The sequence below is a fragment of the Cucurbita maxima genome, unplaced genomic scaffold (assembly GCF_002738345.1).
Source record: "Cucurbita maxima cultivar Rimu unplaced genomic scaffold, Cmax_1.0 Cma_Scf00004, whole genome shotgun sequence".
NCBI classification, from domain to species: Eukaryota; Viridiplantae; Streptophyta; class Magnoliopsida; order Cucurbitales; family Cucurbitaceae; genus Cucurbita; species Cucurbita maxima.
Window position 1 is genome coordinate 2,196,554 of NW_019272020.1, and position 20,401 is coordinate 2,216,954.

At 35.5% G+C, this 20,401-nt stretch overlaps 4 protein-coding genes across 6 annotated transcripts; 3 read left to right on the forward strand and 1 right to left on the reverse strand.

Moving 5' to 3' along the window:
* Positions 1-504: 504 nt before the first annotated feature.
* On the forward strand, positions 505-2,342 carry LOC111478084 (alkane hydroxylase MAH1-like). The gene has a single exon (XM_023122174.1). The coding sequence runs from the start codon at positions 616-618 to the stop codon at positions 2,128-2,130; it is 1,515 nt and encodes a 504-aa protein (XP_022977942.1). The 5' UTR covers positions 505-615; the 3' UTR covers positions 2,131-2,342.
* Positions 2,343-2,711: 369 nt separating this feature from the next.
* Positions 2,712-7,349, reverse strand: LOC111478082 (ABC transporter F family member 5). 2 transcript variants are annotated; one of them, XM_023122171.1, is made up of 9 exons: positions 6,296-7,349; positions 5,766-6,107; positions 5,088-5,228; positions 4,800-4,976; positions 4,482-4,637; positions 3,923-4,024; positions 3,706-3,834; positions 3,175-3,279; positions 2,712-3,009 (listed from the first exon to the last, which is right to left on the reverse strand). In XM_023122171.1, the coding sequence occupies exons 1-9, from the start codon at positions 7,181-7,183 to the stop codon at positions 2,914-2,916; spliced, it is 2,136 nt and encodes a 711-aa protein (XP_022977939.1). In that variant the 5' UTR covers positions 7,184-7,349; the 3' UTR covers positions 2,712-2,913. The 2 variants fall into 2 exon arrangements, with proteins under 2 accessions (XP_022977939.1, XP_022977938.1); XM_023122170.1 differs by having other exon boundaries at positions 4,800-4,979.
* A 2,383-nt stretch (positions 7,350-9,732) lies between these two features.
* Positions 9,733-14,455, forward strand: LOC111478092. The gene is made up of 3 exons (XM_023122189.1): positions 9,733-9,945; positions 11,079-11,321; positions 14,199-14,455. The coding sequence occupies exons 1-3, from the start codon at positions 9,928-9,930 to the stop codon at positions 14,244-14,246; spliced, it is 309 nt and encodes a 102-aa protein (XP_022977957.1). The 5' UTR covers positions 9,733-9,927; the 3' UTR covers positions 14,247-14,455.
* Positions 14,456-15,800: 1,345 nt separating this feature from the next.
* On the forward strand, positions 15,801-19,674 carry LOC111478085 (shikimate kinase 1, chloroplastic-like). 2 transcript variants are annotated; one of them, XM_023122176.1, is made up of 11 exons: positions 15,801-16,079; positions 16,225-16,509; positions 16,960-17,015; positions 17,204-17,258; positions 17,340-17,412; positions 17,731-17,818; positions 18,423-18,505; positions 18,593-18,722; positions 18,869-18,947; positions 19,112-19,176; positions 19,301-19,674. In XM_023122176.1, the coding sequence occupies exons 2-11, from the start codon at positions 16,293-16,295 to the stop codon at positions 19,355-19,357; spliced, it is 903 nt and encodes a 300-aa protein (XP_022977944.1). In that variant the 5' UTR covers positions 15,801-16,079; positions 16,225-16,292; the 3' UTR covers positions 19,358-19,674. The 2 variants fall into 2 exon arrangements, with proteins under 2 accessions (XP_022977944.1, XP_022977943.1); XM_023122175.1 differs by having other exon boundaries at positions 15,802-16,079; positions 16,218-16,509.
* The last annotated feature ends 727 nt before the right edge of the window (positions 19,675-20,401 follow it).

A 20,401-nucleotide genomic window follows, 5' to 3' on the forward strand; every position in this document is an offset into this window, starting at 1 on the left:
ATTTTTATTTTTCGTTTATATTTTAAAAGTTTGAAAAAATAAAGGACTAAACAACAAAAGAAATAATAATGGAATTGTCTACTAACATGCATTAATGTTCTATATTATATCAATAAAAAGAATGCTACAATATTTTGAGGTCGGAGATTCAAATAAATATATCTATATTTTTATTTATTTATTCTTTTGTCAAATATTATCCATTATTTTCTCTAAGAAATATGAAATATGTGAGCTGGAAGGAAATTTTAATTGATAATTATCCATTACTTTGTCCCCTTTTCTGATTATATAATTAATAATTATATTAATTTAATCTCAACCATTCATTCGTCAAATAATTTATTTTACTGTTGGAACACCTCTAACAAACACACAAGCGGTCTCTTTCTTATAGAAACTTGTTTCAAATATGAATATTCCGAAACCGGGCCAGAAGAAGAAAAAAGAGTGAGTTTTTGTTTAAGGAAATGCCAATGGTAGATGTGTTAAACTCTAATTGGTTTTCTAATTGAAAATGGAACCAATTCCGATACATATTTGGCTAAGCTCCTTATTTCGACAATTGTGTGTGTATATATATCTACTCTGCCAAGTTTGAGTTGCAGGGCTCCAATGGCTTCCTTAAGCTTTCTATCAATCCTTCTCGCTTTCATACCCTTTGTTTTCGCCCTGTTTGTTCTATCTCTGAAGTGGAACTTCAATGGGCTTCCATGGAATTGGCCTTTCTTCGGCATGACTCCCACTATTCTCTTCCATATCCATCGAGTTCATCATCGTGTAACTCGTATCTTACAACAATCTCCTTCCACTTTTCTTTTCAAAGGTGCTTGGTTTGCTGGTCTTGATTTCTTCCTAACGGCTGACCCTTCAAACATTCACCATATTTTGAGTACCAACTTCGATCGATACCCCAAAGGCCCTGATTTCAAGTACATCTTCGACGTTCTCGGAGATGGGATTTTCAACTCCGACTCTGTTTCATGGAAGACCCAACGTACAACCGCTCACGCTCTGGTTCGTCAAGAGAAGTTTCTTCATTTCTTGGAGAAAATTGCTATGAAGAAAGTGAGGGAAGGGTTGGTTTCAGTTCTTGAAAGTGTTTGTGAAAATGGGTCGGTGTTGGATTTGCAAGATTTGTTTCAGAGATTCTCGTTTGATTCCACTTGTATGTTGGTCACTGGCTTCGACCTCCATAGCTTATCTCTTGAATTCCCTCAACTTCCGTTTTCCAAGGCTATGGATGATATCGAGGAAGTGATATTTCTCCGACACTTCATTCCTAAGAAAATTTGGGAATTTCAAAAGAAGCTCCAAATTGGTCATCCCATGAGGCTGCAAGAAGCTTGGGAAATCATAGATCAAACCATCGCAAACTTGATAGCTACCAAAAGGGAAAGCTTGAATCAGCTAAAAGAAGAGAAAGATCAGGAAGGGGTTGATTTGATCACATCATACATGGAAAACAAAGAAAATGACGACAAGATGTTGAGAGACACTGTTTTAAATTTCATGATTGCAGGCCGAGACACTCTAAGTTCAGCTCTCTCTTGGTTTTTCTTCTGTCTTTCAAACAATCCGACAGCCGAAGCGAAGATAAGAGAAGAGCTTGAAACAACGATTCCAAGGAGCGAACCTCGTGGTCAATGGCGGATGTTTTCGATTAAAGAGGTAGATAAGTTAGTTTACTTTCATGGGGCCTTATGCGAAACGCTTAGACTTTACCCACCAGTTCCATTTCAACATAAAATCCCTTCACAACCTGACGTTCTTCCATCGGGGCTTCACGTGAATCCTAAAACAAAGATAATATTTTCATTATATGCATTGGGAAGAATGAGCGATGTGTGGGGGAAGGATTGCATGGAGTTCAAGCCAGAGCGATGGATAGCAGAAACAGGAAGGATCAAGCACGTGCCGTCTTACAAATTCGTGGCGTTCAACGCAGGGCCAAGAACTTGCATAGGAAAGCAAGTGGCTTTCACTGAGATGAAAATAGTAGCAGCAGCCATGATTCATAACTACGCTATTGTTCAAGAAACAGGGCAGGAGGTTGTTCCAAGTGCTTCCATTATTCTTCATATGAAGCATGGATTCAAGGTCAGGGTTACTAAGAGATGGAGCTGCTGAAGTTATTAAAAGGAAAAGAAATAAATGATTGACGTATCATTAAATGTAACATGTAATGTGTTATTATTTCGATATCAGTATCTCTTATATTTATTGTCGATGTACTACACATTTAATAGTCTAAGATGAAATGAAAAAAGTTAGTCCTTAGAGGAAGTTGGAGGGCCACATAGTCCCCAAAATAGTGTCAAAAGCTTCCTCATAAGTTCCCACACTCTTATCCTTCACCAAATCTTATCTTTTAAATCTGCCAAACAAATGTCCAATATCTTATCTTTTAAATCTGCCAAACAAATGTCCTATTTTTATTTATTTTTTAAATTGCCATCCCTGGCTTGCGATGAGCTTGGTAGTAACATTGGTAGATCCCCAGGCTATTTTTCAAAGGCGGGAACTTCAACAATTTACTTGGAAAGTAGTCTTTTGTAAGTACGAGAAATTTGGTTATGGTCATAATATCCTCTTCATTAGCGTACATTTGAATTCTAAAAGTACTTTTCAGTATTCCAAAAGTCAGTCAAACCCAGCATTGAAATTAAGTCTTCTGCCATTGGGAGGGGAGAAGATAAATAAGAACAGTATGTATGCTTGTAACACCATGAAATAACAGGATAAGATTTTCCATTACAGCATTCTAAATAAAGGGCTTATGATTCTTTTATACATTATAGACAAGGTGAGGAATCTGGCTCCCAATGTGCTATACCTCCTAGGCTTCCTAGTTTCTATTACCATCTCATTAATTTCAATAATAACGTTCAATGAGAGTTTAAAAGGTCTCACTCAGTTCCATCTCTTGGAATTCTTTTGTCCTTTTGATTTAGCTTTCGCTTGCTGAAATGACTGAATCTTCTGTTTCTTCCGTGCTTCCTTCTCGGCCTGTAAAATGATCAGAGATGAGGGAAGTAAATTAGCCTTAGCATTCACTGTGAACTGAAACCACCATAATCATATCCATATGTTCTACAAATGATTTCAGATGGCACTGTGATATCCAGGATCTAAATACCATACACCTTTGTTATAATTCCTATATTACTGTACCTTAGACATCTTGGATTTGGCTTTAAGCTTAGGAGCCTTTCCTTCAAGCTCTGCCTCACGTTCTAGCTCTCTTTCCCTGGCATCCAGATTCTTTTCCAGATAATACTGTCATAAACCACAAAAAGCATCAAGTAAGAACCTACTGACATAATTCATAACTGTCCCAACGGCTGCATTTCCACAAAATGCATAATAAGGATCTGGTATTATAAACAATTTCAAGACATGAAGAAGTAATTGGTGGAGAGATTCATGTGAAATCTACTATGGATAGAGAAATGGAGGAGGAGAAATTTTGGCAAAAGAGGTTTTGGATGAAATCATTCATATCAATCCCAATGAATGCAATATTTTGGAGAAACGTCGATTGAAGTCTCAAGAGATATTGATTTCCCCATGGGGTTCAGATAAAAATCTTTCTTTAATATCGGGAGCAAATTTTCATAAAATAGATACAGGGCAATTTGAACCCCAAGAACCAAGATCTGGAGCACTAGATGATAAACAAGTGAAGAGTCTAAGCAGCCTTACATTGTAGTCACCCGCATAATCCTGTAAATTGCCGTCTTTAACTTCAATGACTCTATTTACAATTTGCTTTATGAAGTATCGATCATGAGAAACAGTGATGACAGTGCCACGGTATTCATTTATTGCCTCCTGATAAGATATTCAGACAATTGATTATGATGTTTCAAGTGCAAGGTCAATCAGATACACTAATATTCAATTAAAAAAGAAAATGAACCTCGAGCATCTCTTTCGAAGGTATATCCAAGTGATTTGTAGGTTCATCCAACACCAGCAACGTTGATGGTTTTACCATGAACTTACAAAATGCAAGGCGTGCCTGTAAAAACAGAGTATAGATATTTAAATTTTGTGCCACACCTAACTCAAATAATACAGGTATACATGCCTAAAGAATAAGTACAAGCACAGGCACAAACTGGCAAAAACTGTGTTTGATTTTCCTACAAGAAAGTTCTTGGACATAGACACAGTAAATATACACTAATAAACTATATTTTCGTGTTCTAAAATGTTTTCATGAAAGACAGGCTCAAAGCATTTGCAGTTCAAATTAATATTTATATGCATCTAACTCTAAGAGCTTCAGCTAATTATTGAGGTAGATATATGTAAGTAGCACGTAAAGCCGGTTGCCCCAAAACTATAATCTAGACATCACAATTAGAATCGGGAAAGAGGGCGAAATATAATCACAGAATATATAAATTTTGAGTCTTCACAATGTGCTGAGAAAATAAAATTAATCTCAAGGATAGTAGGTAATTTAAAATTACCTTCTCCCCACCGCTCAAAAATGAAACCTTCCTATCGAGCATCTCAGTTTTAAAGTTACAGCGCCCGAGGAGACCTTTTATGTCATCAACTCTCCAGTCCTCAGCAACTTCCTCTACTGTCTCGAGCACTGTCTTATCCAGATCAAGTGCCTCGGCCTGAACAAGAGTACAAACAATTTAATCGGCAATACATTTTCTAAACAAAGATTAGCCCATGGCATAAAAAGGTCTGCCTACAATATTAGATGGAACCATTGAAAATGAGAAACGTGGTAATTATAGATCAATAGGTGTGATGTACGACTAACTGAAGCATACCTGATTTTGTTCAAAATAGTTAGGCAACACGTTGTGCTCCCCAAGCAGAACTTCACCTCCTTTTGGCTTTTCCAAACCCATTATTAATTTTAGTAGTGTACTTTTTCCACATCCATTTGGGCCAAGAATGGCAATCTTCTCACCCCTTTCAATGATAAGATTTGCTTTACTGAACAACTGCTGCCACACCAAAACCAAAAATTATATATGAATATGAAGAATATTAAATTGAAAAATACCCAATCACCCTGAAGCCTCATTAATATTTATAAAACTTCATTAACTCACCTTATCTTCAAACCCAAATTCCAAATTTTTTATAGCTACAACAGATCTCCCACTCTGCCCACGCTCAGGGAATCTAATCTTCATTTGTTTCCTTTGAAATGGCTTTTCTACAAGGTCCTCTTCTTGAAGCCTCTCCAATTTCTGTTGTTAAGAAAGAGAGTGACAGAGAGGAACAGTAGAGTGCTGTTAGGAGAATATATGAGGTTGCTGAAAGTAGAATTTGGCCCACCCAACATAGATATTAAGACTCCCACACAGTGGAAAGTGCAAAATTGAAGCAAATGAACTCTTTTTAGTGGTATCTTGAAGAAGAGGAAGAAAGCAAGAAACATGCAGGTTCATTTGAGCAAGTAATAAGTTCATGGAAACTATGCATACATTTAAGAAAGTATGATGAACAAGACATGTGATTTTAGGGGACAAAATTTCCAGTTAATTGGCATGCTTCAAGTACATAACGTCTTATATATTTGCGTAAAAGAAGACATGCAGAGCTCATGCAGGAAAGAAGAAATTTGTAGGTTGTTGCAAGAAAGTTTCAGGACAGGGTACCTCAAATGGTGCCTACTAATAATGAACAAGTTGTTAAGAACATAATTTCACCTGATACACATAACCTGTTGGCATGGTTTCTTATCTTATCACATTTATACCTAAAAGTGGAAGATGTTTATGTACCTTTTCAGCTGTGGAAGCACGACCGGAATTTGCACCAGCACCTAGCCGACTTATCAAGTCTTTTGTGTGTTCAATTTCCTTCTGCTGCTTCTCCCACGCTGCATTTTGAGCTTCAATCCATTCAGCCTTTGAAATGACATATTGTGAATAATTTCCCTCATATGTTCTCGATACACCCATATCAGTTTCAACTATTTTTGTACACAGCTGATCCAAAAAAGCTCTGTCATGTGAAATGATAACCATTGGCACATCCTGCTTGTTGAGATAACCCTCAAGCCACTCTATAGTGTCAAGATCAAGATGATTCGTAGGCTCATCCAATAGTAACAAATCAGGCTCCTGCAGAGGGGCATAAGATTATAACTCACTGGGTATGTGGCCAAACTTGGACATATCATAACCAACAACAGGTATAAAATAGCGCACTAAATAAGGTGCTTTGTCAATTGGAAAATTTAAACAGACGGTCAACGATAAGCAAGAATTAGTTTTATAATGTTAGATTATGATCTACCATGTGAATATACCTGAAGTAAGATCTTCCCAAGCGACATTCTCATCTGCCACCCCCCACTAAAAGATGCCACCAACCTGTCTGAGTCCTCCTCAGAAAATCCAAGTTCCGGCATCAGCTTACTGACCTTAACATCCACTTCGTCTAGGTCAACTGCTTGTGCTCGCCGCTGAAGCAAATCAAACTCATCCAGTAGCCTACCCATCAACTGCAAATCTTCCACTGCAGTTTCCAAAGCCTTCTGAACCTTCTCCAACCTTGTTGCTATCTCCATTTCCTCTTTGAATGCACTCAAAAACTCCTCCTTCACTGTCCTGCTCAACGAAACCTCAAATTCTTGGCTCAGAAATGCAATTTTCATATTTGCCTTCGCCTTTATCACATTCCCTGAATCAGGCTCTTCGAGACCGGCAATAATCCGCATTTGCGTCGTTTTCCCTGCACCATTTACACCAACCAAACCAACTTTTTCACCTTTTTTAACTTCCCAACTCACGTTCTTCAATACCGTCGCTCCCTTATAGCTCTTACTCACATTTTCAAGCTTCACACCTGACGAAATTCGAGAATCGCCAGCATTTGACTGTTTAAATACACGTTTACCTTCAAATCCATCCGCTGAGTCGCTGGAAAACAAAGATTCAATATCATCTTTGGTCGAAGTTTCCGCAACCGATGCTTCTACGGCCACTGCTTCCACTCTAGAATTCGCTCTTCTAGGATTGGGCAAACTACTAGCTCTAATACTTTTGAAGTTACCTCCAATGGGTTGAACAGCCGTTCGATTCGAAACCTGGTGCTGACAAGCCCCAAATACAGTCTTCCGAGAATCCAACAGAGGTGAGCCGGTGAGAAAGCTCGGGCGGAGGTGAAGATGATGAAGCTTGATAGTCAAGTCCATGTCTGAGAAATCAAAGAAACAGCAAGAAATACAGATGAAATAGAAGAAATCGCGGTTCGTGAATCGAAGGAACTCGCAACTCAAAGGAGATTGCGATAAGGAAAGGAAGCGCGAGCTCCTTCAATGGCAAACTGAGAACAGGATTCAGCCCACGGTTCACCAGATATTGGACTTTCATTTTAATTTTTTTTCCATAATTCTTTTTAATAATAATTTTTTTTTTTTAATAAGGATATTCATTCATATGTCTTTTTTAAAATTTTAATAAATACTAATATAAACTTAATTTATTTCCAAAAATTATAAATTTAGTAAAATATTTTATTAAATATTTTCTTTACCTATCCACTAAATACTTGAATTTTCCATATTCTAATTCTTTATAAAACAAAAATCGGAATTTATTAAAAAGATTATTGATAATTGAGATTATTTTTAGGGATTAAAATTCCACTTTATAAATAATATTAATAAGAATGTTTTTAAATATAGATGATGAAGATTGCATTTTTGTGGCCCGCGGTAGAGATAAAGCCCAATTCGTCAAATATGAGTTTTGTGGTGCCCGTGGCGCTAGGAAGCTTTCCCGTGGTCCACGTCATCCAGTGAAGTTCCGCCACGTGTTACCTTATTCGTGGGTCTCTGCTGTCCACGTATCTTGCTTTACTGACGGCTTGATTTTTTTGTTTCTTTCTTTCATTAGTCATCTTCCATATGCATACAATTCACACACCTTGAACCAAACAAAAATAAATAAAATTTCAATCTTGGTCTAAATTTGGTTAATGAAAAACATTACTTTTAATAGCATACTTCGTTACTAGTCCAAATGTTGAATTTACTAGTTCAATTGAAAATAGCATAGTTCCAGTAACAAATGGACTGTGAGATTCTACATTTGGTGAGAAGAAAAATGAAACATTATTTATAAATGTGTGAAAATCTCTCATAATAGAAGTGTTTTAAAAATCTCGAAGGGAAGCTCAAAAGGAAAACTCAAATATGACAATATTTACTATCGGCCTTAAGGTTTTACAAATGGTATTAAAGTCTCAGATATCGGGCGATGTGTCGATGAGGAGGCTAAGCCTCAAACGAGGTGGACACGAGGCGGTGTGCCAACGAGAATGTTGAGCCGTAAAGGGAGTGGATTGAGGGGATCCCACATCAATTGGAGAAGGGAATGAATGTTAGCGAGGACGTTGGTTCTCAAATGGGGGTGGATTGTGAGATTTCATATTAGCTTGGGAGTGAGAACAAAACATTTTTATAACTATGTGGAACCTTTCCCTAATAGATGTGTTTTAAAATCGTTGAAGAAAGCCTAAAAAAAAAACTCAAATAGAACAATATTTACTTGCAGTGAGCTTGGTTGTTACATGGACTAACCGTAATTGTTTGAGTTTTGGACTCACTTGATACTCCATAGCCTATTACCTTATATTTTGGATCATCTCAATAAAATAGTTGTGAAATTATCGTTATTTGTTGGCGCTACAATAACACATTGTAACGCTACATCGTTTCGACTTAAAATAATTGTTCGAGCCTAGGTTGGAGAAATGACGCTAGTGTGAAATGTATAATAAAAGTACGGGAAATGGATCTAGGTTTTCCGATCTCTTCAATATCTCCTTGCAATAAAATCATGTAATATTCATGGCTGCCTATTTCGTGTTTATTCCTTCCTTTCATTTTTATTGTCGTTGGTTATGTATATAGAACTAACTTTCGAAGTGTATACAAGATCTTCTAGAAGCATTTATTATATGGGTGATTTTGTCGTTTTTCTAGGAGGGAGGAGATGTGGAGATTAGCTTTTCAAGCCATATATAAACTCTAAAAAAAAATTATGAAACTAATATAACTCGACTTTAGTTATTACACAATTAAATGCGTATTTTTTCATTTGATTAAATATAAATTCAATTTTACCCGTTGCATTTTGACACGATTATTTAAATATATTAATAAAATAATAATTTAAAACCTTTGTTAAATTTCAATAGAATTATTAGATATATAATCTGGAAAGTGGTTAAAAAAATTATATACCAATAAACATTGGTAATAAACACATTTAGCCTCAAAGCTATCTTACGTGGAAAATTCATACTATTACCATTATACTTAAAAGTATTATTTTATTGGTTAAATTACAAAATAATACCTCTTCCTTATTTAAAAAAAAAAAAAAAGGAATATTTTTTAAATGAAGGGAAAATTAAGAGTTTTTTTTTTTTTTTTTTTGGTAATACAACCTATTTTATTCGAAGAATCTAAACCATTGTACTAAAATGGTTTTTTAATGTTACACGAAGGAAGAAACGACGTCGTTCGGGATAAGGTCAATGATCCAATCCACGCAAGGCGCGTAAGCGGCATGATAAATATATATTTTATTCCGTGTGCGGCTAAACATACAACTGTAAAAGCCTGAGAGCCAGCGATGGCCACACTGAAACAGCCAAGATTAGTGCTCGAGTGGCATAGTCGTAATATTGTGCACGCGAGAGCCCCATTATCGTCTATTCGGAGGACGTATATAGACTCAACACAGGCTTCCACTCTTTTTTTTATTTCTTGTGTTCTTGCCCGGTGATTCTTCTTCGATTCTGCTCTAAGCTTTCACTCGCAATCCTCTTTGCAGAGTACAAAACTCGAACTCTCCTCTTGCAGCTTGAAGCGTCTTCTCGTCCGGCGTTATTTTCTGTGTTGTGAAGTGAGAATTTGCAGTCGATACCATGGACGATCGGAAGGAGGTCGTTTTTTTCTCTGTTTTTTTCGCCCTGCTGCTTGTGTGATTTGCTTGCTCTGTTTTTTTTTTTTTTTTTTTTTTTTTGGATATTTGTTTCCGTTGAGAAGCGTAGGGTTTCGTTTTGTACTTTTCGTTCTTTGCTAGTGATAGAGAGGAAATGCATAAATTTCTTGATCTGAGTTGAAATGTTTAGCGGGACTCTTGAAGAGGTGAGATTGTCGTCTCTTTGGTGTTTGACCTCGCCTAATGAAAACAATCGTAGCAGCATTAGAATTTCGTTATTATTAGTAAGTTTTTTTTTGGTCAAACTGTGAGTAAAACGTTGCTCTCTTATTCGTTCTTTTGAGCGGAATCATCGCTGTTTTCGTGGCATTTCATCTTGCACATGCACTGGTATTACCATTTTCCTCTTCGAAATTTGAGATTTTCTTTTTCTTTTTCCTTATATTTCCACCTTTTCCGGTCGAAATTTCTCACATTGCTTTTAAATTTCCGAAACGTAATTTGATTAGTTCTCTAGCTTGGTTGGATTTTGACGTCTTTATTTTGTCACGGGAGAAATTAGCGAATTGCTTTTGCTTTTTAACCGTTTATGATTAATTCACGGAGGCAATCATGTTACTTTTTCTAAGCTGGGAAGCAGTCAATCCTGTCAACTTTTTCTTCCATCCTCTTGCCAATTATTTTCCTATGGTTCCATAATTTCAACGCTTTAGCCGATAGGTTTCCTTCAGTTGCTCTTCTATTTCGACCATTGACTTTTTGTTTATTTATATATATATATATAGATTTTAGCATGTTCTGAAGACTGAAAAATAAAATTTCAGAGAAATTGCTGTCGCTGACTTTGAAAGTGGGAAAACTTATCCAATTAAATACTCTCCACACATAACGAATCGTATAGTTATTTGATTTACAAGAGAAACTTACTTTTTGGCCGAGTAATAAATTAGACAAGGTGAGGTTACTGTGCAAATCTCTGATATGGCGTGTGCTAGCTGACATTAAATATGTTAGTTTTAGAAAATTGAGAAGCTTTGGAGTTTTTAATTGATGTTGTTTTAATAATTTAATTCTTAAATGTAACTTACATTCTTGGCTTCAACTTAAAGATACGATACTTTTTATTTTCTACAGAAAACTGCTCCATGGCTTTCAGTGCCACAGTTTGGAGACTGGGACCAGAAGGGACAGATGCCTGACTACTCTCTTGATTTCTCAAAAATTAGGGAAAATAGGAAACAGAACAAGAGAGACGTGTCTCGAGCGAGTCTTGGAAATGAAGAGGAGCTCATTGCCTCAGCTGCGCCTCCAACCACAACGGACTCTTTCCCAACTGATAACCATCACCCCTATCATCAGAGTCATCATTCTCCACCAGTAAGATTCTCGCTTCTCCTCCCTAGATTTGATATTCGTAACTTTTTGATGTCTGATAGGGACTTGCATGTTCTTCTAAACAAATACCGTTTGGACAACTCAAGAATTTGTTGGCTTGGGTTGGGTTATATCAATGTGTTGTATGTGCCTGGAAAGTTCTTTATCAAACTTGTGGGTCCATGCTGCCTGCTATTATTTATTAACTTGTGGGCACAGCTATTGATTGTGGAAAAGTCAATACAAACCTAAAAGTCACAATGTCCATAGGAATACTTTCCGAAAGTGTCATCTAATTTTATGATGAATAGGCTAATGAAAGTTTTAATATTAGATCTCCTACCCTCAATGCTCTAGGATGTGGTAAATGTTAGTTACATATATATATTGAAAAAAGATCTCAGATACCAGTCATATTTTCAGTCTTATATATTTTTTTGATGATCACAACTCTTCCTATCCATAGCATCGTGGCATTGAAATTTAGTCAACTTGGTTCTTTGTTTAATTTCCAGGGTTAACCATTGGTGTTACTGTTTGAATTACTTAGAGGTTATCTCTTATATTGGTGACGTGAAACGTACATTGATGTCTGCATAGAAACTAGATCAAACAAGCTGCAGTGTTTTAGAAGAGAATTCTCATCTACTATTTGTTAATGTTAATCATGTCCGTTATGTTACACCTATGCCTTGTTTCAGGGCATAAAATTTAAACAAGAATTATAAAACTAATCGATGATTGGAAAAAGATAAATAAATTGTTTAAGAAGCTGAATGCATTTTTTTCATCGTGTCAGTCCAGTTGAAGGGGAATTTTAGATGATCCATTAGCATACATAAATAACTAATAAACATTTACAGGTCGTGAGTCTTGTCCATCGTTTAGATTTTATGCAGGCAGTGTGTATTGTTCAATTAGGATGAGGTGAGATGTTGACTTAAGGTTATTGGTGGAAACAAGTTTGGGGCGGGGTCCCCCTCGCACCTAGCCCACTAGAAAATATTAGTTGTGGGCATTCATGTGGTGTATGTTGCCACATCTCTCAAAGATTGAAATCGGGGGAATAAATCCTATCACATATTAAGGAACGGCCAGAAAGGTTTTCTTTTCTTAATATGGGGAAGGGGAAGAAAAGCACATTTTTCCTACTAAGGACAGATTCTAGCTTATGTCAACGTCCATTTTTGTTTTAGTTCTTTTTAGATTAGCTGTAAATGGCGGTTGAGAAATTTTCAGGTGTGTTGGTTTATTATGGTTGACCGACTTCCTGTGACCTTCAGATGTGTAGTCTCACATATAATTTCTTGGTTTAATTGAAGGGGATGATGATTATATTTTGGACGGTCAGCCACAATATGACATTTAACTCAGATAATTTCTGGATCACTCTCAGTATATGCTTCGTATATGTTTTATTGCATTAAACAAGAACAGTTAACCACAGCACCGCATTAATTGCTTTGGACAAATCAACTTCTAAATCAAAATAGATGAGATGCTGGTTGGCTTGCCTAGTCAGATATAGAATGAAAATAATTGAATGCATTTTATGATCCTATTTATTTAATTGTCGGTTGAAGTTATGTTTTAGATTTTAATTGGACTGAGCATTTAGATATTTTACGTGGTTAGAAGTATGCTTTCATGTTAACTTTGTCTGCATTACAAATTAGTCAAACTAGTGAATAACTTGGTTCATATTATACCCTTTACCAAAAAAAAAAAAAAGAATTCAGTTCATATTACAACGGGTTTCATAGTTTAACCTCTTCTTTGGTCTTGGGTATTGTAATGAATCAATGAATGGGAAAAAAAAAAAAAAAAAAAAAAAAAAAAAAACGGAGGACTTGATATTGTTGATCCATTCGGAATTAATGTTTAAGGGTGTAGGGTGCTTGGTTGTCTTAGCTTATTAAGTCTAGGGTTGAAGAACTTCAGTCTATGTTACTGTTGTTTGTGTCTTGACTTCGCAAACGAATGGCTTTGTGAAGTCTGTCTATCTAATGTATATGTTTGGATTGTGCAAAGAAGTGAGTTTGTTAATATTGAAGTTCTGTAAGTTATGCTTGGGAGGGTGGTTTTGAGATTTGAAAAGGTTAATTTGAAAATCTATTTTTTTATTATTTGGCACGTAAAAATGTAAAATTAAAATAAATTGCATGAAATTTTTCTTAACATTTTGCTTGATAGGTTAGTGGGTAACATTATCCAGAGTGAAGGAAGTACTTTTGTAGTATCACTGACAGCTATCAAGCTCATCTCATCCAAGAGGATTAAAAAATTGTGAGGTGGGGGAACGTTAGGAATTACGACTCTCCACAATAGTATGATATTGTCCACTTTGATCATAAGCTCTCATGGCCTTACTTTGGGCTTTCCCAAAAGGTTTCATACCAATGGAGATAGTATTCCTTCCTTATAAACCCATGATCTTCCACCAAATTAATGAACTCACTCCCAATAATTCTCAACAGGGAAGTGTGAGCGTAAGAGGGAAAGGAAGGTCTTTCCCAATCCGTCTCGGGGTATTTTGTAGTAAAACCATGGATTAGTTCAATGGTATTGAACTTGTATAAAGTTGTAAAATGGGTGGACAAGCTTCCAGCTCATGGGATTGGGGTTCTTACCAAAATCTGAATATGGAGGTTCAAACTTGTTTGAACTAATGTACTTTCTTTTTAAATTCTATTTAGGTATGCGATCTTAGCTAAATTGTACAAAATAATTGGACGAGTATGGAAAAGTGTGTCTATTTTTTTTTTTATTATTCTTACACGTGTTTTTTTTTTTTTTTTTTTTTTTTTTTTTTTTTTTTTTTTTTTTTTTTTTTTTTTTTTTTTTTTTTTTTTTTTTTTTGTTTTTTTGTTGATTTGCCAGACGAGAAAGAGCATTCTAAGCTGCTTCAACTGCTGCTTGAAAGCTTGAATTGAGTAGTCTTGAAGAGCCCACTTGTAAGTTGAAATGTCATTGTATTTATTGCTTTGGTACGATTACCTTCACTGCCCTTTATTTGAATTAGAACAAATGTATTATATGTTTGGATTTTGTAATATGTCTTTGTTCTGAACTGTGGCACAGTCCACTACTGTCTCATTAATTCCTCCTTGAATTAAAATAACTTTACAAGTGCCTCAAAAGTGTTCTTTTAAGTCAAAAAGAAAATATGCTTAAGTACTTAGAAAGTCCTTTCAAATCGTCCATAGATTAATTAAAAAAAAAAGGTAGGCGCAATGTAAATATTAGTATTGGCTTTTGGTGATTTGGCTCGATGCCTTAAACAGGGAGAAAAAAAGTAACGAAAGAGAACTAGCTTCACAAGTCTGCAATAATCGACGCTTACATATTAAGAAGCTATAGATAAAGTATATGAGATAACATTCTCTAGTATAAACAGAAAAGTTGATCAAAGTGGTTAGTTCTTGGATTTTATAGAACAAGGCAGGTGAAAATATATGCATGACTTCCAATTGCCATTTAAAAAATATCATTATTATTCAATATTTGACCAGTTTCTTGTAGGGGCAGTTAATTAATAGTTACAAATTTTATATGAAGTTTATTTCGTATTGAATCAACAACTTGCGATTTCATTGGCAATTACAGGAGAATGGTCCGTAGATTAATACAAATAAAAGCAACAAAGTGTTGGGCAAGATTAGAACTTAGAAGGGTTGTTGGTGACAACAGAAAACTGAATGGTTGTTGGTGACAATAGAAAACTGAATGGTTGTTGGTGACAATAGAAAACTGAATGGTTGTTGGTGACAATAGAAAACTGAATTGAGATTGAGAGGAGGAGTGATTTGAGTGATGGAAATGGAGGTCATTTTATACTATACGGGATTCTCTGGTTGAGATTTTTGTGGATGAATTTAAATTTACCTCCTTCTTCTCCGTAACTAATTCAAATTCTATTATTAGCTATTATTAGTTTCAGGACAATACCTTAAAATTTCAATCATTTTTTTTTGTTGGGGATTGTCGAGCAATGAATAATGATGTGAATATTATAAATAAATGAAAAAAAAAAAAGATTTTTAATTTTGTTTTTTTTTTGGCGTGGAGTGGAAAAAAGTGGAAAACTTGGGGGCGGCCCGGCGGTGGTAGGTGTGATGGAGATACGGACCAAATAAAAAAGTTTCGGCCACGTGTCAGTCATGCATTAGAAGCTAGTTTCACAAAGTGCAGAAACCTAATCCCGAGAAGCCAACTGCCCGACCTACCAACCCCACACACAATATTTCCTACGTATCCACAAAACTGTCACATCATCCTTTTTTTAAATATAATTCCAAACAAAACAATTTATTATTTAAAGTGGGTAAATTTGTAATATATATATATATATAGTGTCTATTTCATTATTTTAAAATCATTAATTTGAGCATAGAGATTTATTTAATTTCATGGATTAGGGTAAACAAATTTATTATTTTATTTATTAAATTTTGTTTTGAGGAGTTTATTATAGCGCGCACCAAAATGGATTCTGCTTTATCACTCAAGCTTCTCATCCGCAGAGATACATCGATTCACTCTGGCTTCTGATTCCAGCTATTTGGATTCCTTATTACGTTCTTAATCCTGTTTCTTTCTGCTGCCTTCTTCTGATTCTGCCGTGTTACGCGACGTTGATTGGATTTCGGGATTCAATTCTTTTCGCTCCCCAAATTGCATCGTTCTTCAGCCGCGATCGTTCAACTTCTACTCTGCCTACCAGTTTCGTTCGGTCTGAAACAAGCAGGAACTGTTTTCCTGGTTATTTTCTAGCTTTCTCACTGTTTGATGCTTCTGTTATTGGCGTTGATTTGATTCTGATGATTCTTTTGATTTTTTTTTCCCTCCGTATCCCTCTTTTCTCGTCTATTTCTCTGCGTGATCTTTTATTCAACATAGCCTTCAGGTCGTGTATGGTGATCTCTGACAAGATTAATCAAGTTAGCTGAGTAACAGAAGTGGTTTGGCGGGACTATGGAGGCCAACTTAGGACATTTGCAGTATCTATCAGTCCGGATTGATTCCGGAATGTTTGTGACGAAACCGAGTGGTTCGGTCCGATTTCTTCAGCCAATTTCTGATCAGCACAAGCCTCTACCTCTGGTTTCAGCTTTTCAGCAACCTCTGAGACTTCCGAATCGATGCAGGACGGTGTCTTTTGGGGCCTCCTGCTATCGTGAGAATATTTCAGGTAACATTGGACTTCCAGTGTGATTAGAAATGTGCATTTTTCTTCGTCGTTCATCCTCATGTCTTCCTTTCGTAAGGACTATGGATTTTATTTTATTTTTTGGATTGGTGAATTCCTTTGCATCCTTTTTTGGTCCTAAATTAATTTCCATTTCTCTGAAGAATCAAATATTATGAAAGCAGGAACTACGCAGTATGATCGAGTAATTTGTCTGAAGCAGTCTAATTCTACATCTATGGCGTTTTACCCTTTTTTACATTCTTAAAACATCCAACATTTTTTCACATTATCTTTCGTATGATACCATTAGTGATTTTGTTGCCATTACAAAGGCTGTTAATACCAGTTTAAAACATGCCTTTTGTTTTATTATTTTGTTGTTGTTCTTGTCTACAGCTTGCGAGTAACCAATTGATCTTTGGCTTATTGCTGTCAATGCTCCTTTTGTAGGGCTGACATTGGAAACTGAAAACTTTCATCCTTTCGACAAAGATCTCCTTCTGAAGGTCAAGCAGAATTTTTGTTGCATGTTTACATCAGCCTTAATTAGAGTTGTTGTGACGTGGGATATGTGATTTTATTTCTAATTCGTGGAATCTACCATAGATGAAGTTTGAACAAAACTTTTATGTGCAACTTTGAATGTTAAGCTAAACTAGAATTTGAAAAAAAAAAAAAAAAAAAAAAAGTGCAGAACAAGTCACATGAGGTCCAGCCCCATCTAAATGGACGATGCATATATCTAGTTGGTTAGTGTCTGTTATTTTTTACACTTTATAATTGGCAACTCTTCTGCTTAGATACTAATCTATCAAAATGCTTCTTTGCAGGAATGATGGGTTCTGGAAAGACAACCATAGGCAAGATTTTGGCGAAAGAATTGAGTTACACATTTTCCGACAGGTTTGCGTTATTTAATTGATGGCTAGCACAGGATTTTGGTTTGAATTTTTACAAACAAGGAAATAAAGAACATATTAGAAGAAAAATTAGTGCCTAATTTCCTCAACATCACGTCATTATTCCAGCATCGAAGGTCTATTACAAAGCTGAACTGGATAGAAAACAGTTTTGAAGTGATTTTACATGCAATATATGATTTTTACTACGCTTTCTGAGAGAAAATTATGGCATTCATAATCTGCATCCATTTTTTAGCACAAGTATGTTAATGCAAGTTACTTGCTTTTGTATTAATTATGCATTACATATCTGGATCAGTGATACATTGGTGGAGCAGGAAGTTGGTGGAACTTCAGTGGCAGAAATTTTCAAGCTTCATGGCGAGGGCTTTTTCAGAGATAAGGAGGTTAGTTAGCAGGCCATTTGACCATCCTTTCCATCTGTGAAGAGTATGGTTATTACTATCTATTGTTTTTGATGTTTTCATGAACCGAGTGTAATGTGGGAAGTGCAATGCTTCCACGATAATTTTCATGATAATCACAAATGTCAGCAATGTGATTTTTCTTCTTCCGCTTTTATAGAAATTGAAAGGGATCTGGATTTATAATTGGGGATATCCAAAAAGCCTGATGAATTTTTTCAGTTAGGTTGAGTTTAAAACTTGTGTGTTTTTTTCCATAATTCAACGATTAATGATTTGAACGAAGCCTATTGGGGATCCTTACTTTTCTTCCAATTATTAATAGACTGTGAATATTCATCGATAAATTTCAAGTTTGATTGTAGGTTTACTGTAATTAGCCACGGAACTATTTATTATCGATTGATTGCCATTGTAAAAAGTATTTGAAACTTATGCCGCATTTTCAAACATAATCACTGTTCTTAGCCATTCTTGCTACTCTTCCAAGTTACTACTGCTATGGTTTTAAGCAGCTAAGTAAAATGTTTTGCAACTCTAAGCTGTTATAGCAGATCAAAGTTAGTGACAGTGATTTTTCTGTTAGACTGAGGTATTGAGAAAACTATCATTGATGCACGGGTTTGTTATTTCCACTGGTGGAGGTATTGTTGTTCGGCCTATTAACTGGTAATTTGTTTGGACACTCACACTTTATAATTGTTATTTGGTTCTCTGTTTTATTTGTTAAATGAGACTCCTCCTATTTGATTGTAGGAAATATATGCAGAAGGGGATTAGCATCTGGCTAGATGTGCCGTTGGAAGCTTTGGCAAAAAGAATTGCTGCAGTGGGTACCGACTCTCGCCCCCTCTTGCACCATGAGTCAGGCAATGCCTACACAAAGGTGGTGAATCATTGTCTGTGAGGGAAAACATTTATCCATAAACTATTTACTTTTCTTTATTAAGGTTTTTAGGGGTGTTGCTTTTTGGTGTTGAACTCGTGATGCTTGATCCTAGTACATCTTTTAATCTGCTGATTCTCACTCAGGCTTTCAGGCGATTGTCAATTCTTCAGGAGGAGAGGGGTGATGCATATACCAACGCCAATGCCAAAGTTTGTTTAGGAAGTATGAATTAAATAAATCTTGATACTCCTTTGTCATTCTGGAAATATAGAAGTAACAAACTTCGCGTTGGAATCCATAAAGCTACAACGTTTGTTTATTGTTCCTGTATCTTCTGTGTTAAGGAGGTGATTAAAACTTAAAATCAAGTTTTTGTTAACTTGCAGGTCTTGCAGCCAAGCTGGGGTTTTCAGATGTATGTAATCTGACGCCTGCAGATATTGCTTTAGAGGTTCCTCTCTTCCAGCCTCATCTTTGTTCTTGCTATGTTTGATTAAAAAATCTGACCTCTCAATAAAGAGATAACCTTCTATATTAAAAAAAGAATGCTTGAATTTTAAGTCTATTCTTTCCAGGCGCTTGTACAAATTCAAACATTCCTAGAACAGGAAGATGGTTATTCTACTAGTTAAGACTGCAAATGTTCAATATCCAGAGCCTTAAGCCTCTCAAGCATGGAAGAAAGCCTTGCTTCTACTCATGGCAATTGTATAATATGAGTGGTAAGTACTTCTTTGAACTTGATGATCCGGTGTGAATAACATCTCAAATTATGTCGATGTTAGAAGTGCATCTCTGTAAATTTTGTGGTCGATCAAACTTGTGTGTACATGCACATAGTGTGTGTGACTATTGCATTATTTGAAGATTGTTGTTTGATTATCATCGTATTTCTGCATGCATGTAAAATATTCCATTGCATCTGAAGTAAGCAGCATTGTTTGATTACCGTTTTATTTTTGTATGTTTGTATGGTCCATTGCGTTTGAAATAAGAACAAAATTTAAAAATATAACATCTTGTTGGCAATTTTGTTTTTATTGTATTAAAAAAAAAGTGTCATTTTAATCGTATCATGTAGATTTCTTTTGGAATTGAAAAATTGAAACATTTATCAAATTTTCTCATTCTTTCTGTCGTAAAGAACAATTTCATAAACTTCTATAAAGGTTAGAAAAGCAACATTTCTTAATGGGTAGGCCATGAATTGAGATCATCATCTACCAACTTAAATGGATACCTACCCGCTGAAATATGATATCTGATGGGCAGCTCGACAATTCTACTGGCTGGGCCTTTCATTTAGTTTACCCGCTACCATCATGCATAGACATCGATTATTGAGTTATGTTATGTTGTGTCCTCCTTCACTCTCATGTTAGTCTTAACTCGATAAAGTATTCATTCATCGATTCTGCACATTCTCTCTCTCTTCAATGGAGAAGTAGGTCGGGTTAGTTTTTTTTTGGTATTGTTTGATAACAATCCCTATCAACTTCAAACCATTTTTCAGATTTATAAATAAATAAATAAATAAATAAATAAAACGAAATGAAATTCAAAGATCTCTATAGTGTTTTTAATTTTTTTTTTTTAAAAGTGAAATGATTTTGGTTGATTAAAATATTTTTTCAAAAATTTCTAAGAACATGCTTGGAATTCTTAACATAGTATTG